We start from the raw sequence: 3,839 nt of genomic DNA, 5'->3' as shown, positions 1-3,839 counted from the left end.
AGTCGAATTACTGTCCTTAGTGTGTCCTTAGTGTGGACACACACGTTCGACTTTGCAATATCGATTCCACATATTCGATTTAAGTAAAATCGAATTACCCTCGTAGTGTAGACATACCCTTAGCCTCAGAAAGGGCTCAACATTGTAATCAGCTAGTCATTAATTCTTACGAAATACCATGCACTGAAATTGTTGATTGAGAAAGAGAATCAGAAGTGATTGCAATATAGATATCCTCTGTTCCCCATGGAATCTCACAAATCCCTCCCTATGGGGATTTCAGTTTTCATTGGACTCCCCTGCATGTTAAATATCATATATATGTAAATATAACTCAGAAGGCTTGAAAATGTCTGAGCTGCTAAAAGACTAGAAAGTGTGTGAATAAAAACAAATGGGCTTGGAATGGTTAGCAATTCATGGTTTAGCATAATGGGGAGGAGGGGGGAATAATGAGGTGGTCTGTGAATCCTTATAGGTCAACATATCATAGTCCGAATTTGTATTTCTGTTAAAGGAATATGCTTCTGCATATTTCCATCTTTTCCCCTCTGAAGAGGGCTTAAGAGAGATTAATCATTTTCTTATCTTCCATTGGGATATAGTATACCTCGAGTGAGTTTTTGTTTATTGCACAGACATGGTACTGTGTGTCTCTTTTGTTTGTATTTGTTTTATTTCTGTTTTCTGTATGTTACTTATATACAATAAATCTTTTTAGACAGAAAATGGAAGATGAAATTTATTTCTTTAGAACTCTCCAGAAATCTCTAGCAACATTCCGTGAACTAGAAGACTCAAAACATTCAGAAGCAAAAATGGAATTGAGGGGGGAAATACACACATGAAATATGGATTTGTGCTGTGCCTTCCAGCAATATTTGTCTCAGTTGTTTTTATAATGAGTGCATTCATTCAGAAAAATGTTTCCTCAAGGAAATTCTCTAATTTGGACTTAAAATAGGAAATATTTCATTTTGAGGTCATTAACCACAAAAATACTGGCCTTATTTGTCACTCTTGCTGGTGTTGAACTGTAAATCCTATTAATGTGCCTTCTATTGTAACTTAGAAAATGTAATTATGTTTTATGGCTGTTATTTTAGTAAGTCTGTGATAAAAAACAAACTACTGTTTCTTGTAATAATTGTCTGATATTAAACCCAAACCTCTGCAGTTCAGAACTGTTGTGGTCTATCTTTTTAAAGATGTGCTGCAATTTTAGTATTAAACTGAGATTAATGCTAATAGGAGTTAAATGAGTAAATCCCTTGTGTGCTGATGGGATAATAGACCATTGTGCATTACTTTTCAGTTAGATTACATTTATTTCCTTTTAAATGAACTAATCTGGATTGTATTGTACGATCTAAGGAACCTTTTTTTCTCTCCTTAGGTATATTTTTAAGAAGAATACTGACCATGAGGAAGTTCACCTATTAGTCCATTTTTGCTAATTCTGCTGAAGAAAATGAAGCTACGCTTTGGCTGTACAGAATCTTTTACCACCACTGTTGGGTAAATGAGAAATGGTCGTGTGATTATGCTGACATCCCAGCATGCATTTGGTAGACCTGTGGTTAACTCGTTCCCTCTCCATGTGTCTGCTCTTACAAAGTTTTGTCCTCATGATACTGTGCTTTCATTCTGCCAGTATGTGCCCAAAAGGCTGCCTTTGTTCTCATTCTGGAGGTTTAAATGTCAGTTGTAGCAATGCAAATCTCAAGGAAATACCCAGAGATCTTCCTCCTGAAACAGTCTTACTTTATTTGGACTCCAATCAGATAACATCCATCCCAAATGAAATTTTTAAGGACTTGCATCAACTGAGAGTCCTCAATTTATCCAAAAATGGTATTGAATTTATAGATGAACATGCCTTTAAAGGAGTGGCAGAAACCTTGCAGACTTTGGACTTGTCTGACAACCGGATTCAAAGTGTGCACAAAAACGCTTTCAATAACTTAAAAGCCAGAGCCAGAATTGCAAACAATCCTTGGCACTGTGACTGTACTCTGCAGCAGGTCCTGAGGAGCATGGCGTCCAACCATGAAACAGCCAACAACGTCATCTGTAAGACTTCTGTGTTAGATGAACATGCTGGGAGACCATTCCTCAATGCTGCCAATGATGCAGATCTTTGTAACCTTCCTAAAAAGACTACTGATTATGCCATGCTAGTCACCATGTTTGGCTGGTTCACCATGGTGATATCCTATGTAGTTTATTATGTGCGGCAAAATCAAGAGGATGCAAGAAGGCACCTTGAGTACTTGAAATCCCTGCCAAGCAGGCAAAAGAAACCAGAAGAAGCTGATGACATTAGCACTGTGGTATAGTATCCTGAATACAACTGACTTTGAGATGGCAATTAGATTTGGATGGCACTAAAACCAGAGGTTTACTTCTAACATTCATTGTAAACATTTAAGACTTTTTTTTCCAGTTTAACTGAATTATGCCACTGTTGATCTTTCTAACAAAGGTTTTTGCTTGGGTGGTATACGTTAATTGTTTCTCTGGTGGTATTCTAAAGCAAGTAAACTAATATGTAAACATTAGTTAGACCCATTTAATAACAAAATTTATTTTTTTAATTTAAACCGAATAAAAGCTTAACTTTGAACCAGGTTAAACAGAGTAATTTATTGATCAGAAATCTGTCTAGTGACTAAACCTGTTTGGTTTGTCAATATTAATGAGATTAAAAATAGTAGTAATACCATGGGTCATAACACTCCTAAAATCCCGGGAACTCCAGTTCACAGCCAGGGGCTGCTCTTGATTTACTCGGAGGAAATCAAATGAAGAGCTGATAAATAGTAGCCCTTTTGTTGTTTGCCTTTCAAAAGGAAAGGGGAGTGGAGGTTGGGAGGGCAGGTAGGCAGTAAGTTCCCGTGGGCTTAAGAAACGGAAGATATGATGGAGCTCTGAATAGCACTTCAACTGAGCTAAGGAGCAGCAGCCATGAGGAAGCCCGTACTTCAGGATGCCACAGCCAATTGGACAGATCTGTAAGTACCAATGAGATATGGGAATAATCGTGTCAAACCAAACCTTAAGGATTGATAAAATGAATTTAAATGTAAGCAGGAATACAGTCTGAAAAACCATGTGCTTATAAACCTGTAACCACTGCAGTATGTATTTTCATACTCCTTATGGAGCATGTGTACTGTTTCCACAGGTATTCTAGTTGCTTTGCCAAGTGAAAAAGACAAGATGTGGTCCTTGTCTTGAAAAGCCTGCAGATAAATGGCTTAGTTATGGTTTTGTCATAAGCCCTGAGCAAGGGGTAGCGGGAACAGATCAGGAGACAGACTGTTACTTTGAGAAGCCCACTGTTCCCTTTGAGAAGCTACCTGCATTTCATAAAGGTGCAAAGAGGTGAGCAGCCTCTGAAGCTACTCTCTTTTCTGTGCATTCGGGCAGATCAGGATGGGGTATAGACAAAGACTTTGCTCTGCTCCACTCAAAACTCCAGCCAGCAAATCTAAACCAGTGTGCCTGGGGAAGTAATATAAACCAGTGGTTCTCAAAGCCAGTCCGCCATTTGTTCAGGGAAAGCTCCTGGCGGGCTGGGCCGGTTTGTTTACCTGCCGCGTCCGCAGGTTCGGCCGATTGCGGCTCCCACTGGCCGTGGTTCACCACTCCAGGCGAGGGAAGGGCGGTCAGCACATCCCTCAGCCTGCGCTGCTTCCCGCAGCCCCCATTGGCCTGGAGCGGCGAACCTGCGGACGCGGCAGGTAAACAAACCGGCCTGGCCTGCCAGGGGCTTTCCCTGAACAAGCGGCGGACCGGCTTTGAGAACCACTGATCACCCACTTACTAACTTGCAC

At 40.1% G+C, this 3,839-nt stretch overlaps 1 protein-coding gene across 1 annotated transcript; it reads left to right on the top strand.

Moving 5' to 3' along the window:
- Positions 1-1,472: 1,472 nt before the first annotated feature.
- LRRC3B (leucine rich repeat containing 3B) lies at positions 1,473-2,358 on the top strand. The gene has a single exon (XM_024207127.3). The coding sequence runs from the start codon at positions 1,560-1,562 to the stop codon at positions 2,337-2,339; it is 780 nt and encodes a 259-aa protein (XP_024062895.1). The 5' UTR covers positions 1,473-1,559; the 3' UTR covers positions 2,340-2,358.
- Positions 2,359-3,839: the final 1,481 nt, after the last annotated feature.

This window comes from Terrapene carolina, unplaced genomic scaffold (assembly GCF_002925995.2).
Source record: "Terrapene carolina triunguis isolate 2854851 unplaced genomic scaffold, T_m_triunguis-2.0 Scaffold84, whole genome shotgun sequence".
Classification (NCBI taxonomy): Eukaryota; Metazoa; Chordata; order Testudines; family Emydidae; genus Terrapene; species Terrapene triunguis.
This window is presented reverse-complemented; position numbering and strand designations above follow the sequence as displayed.

What these genes read in the sequence shown, in the direction of transcription:
- LRRC3B (XM_024207127.3), top strand. Translation starts at nt 1,560, where the DNA reads ATGCATTTGGTAGACCTGTGGTTAACTCGTTCCCTCTCCATGTGTCTG.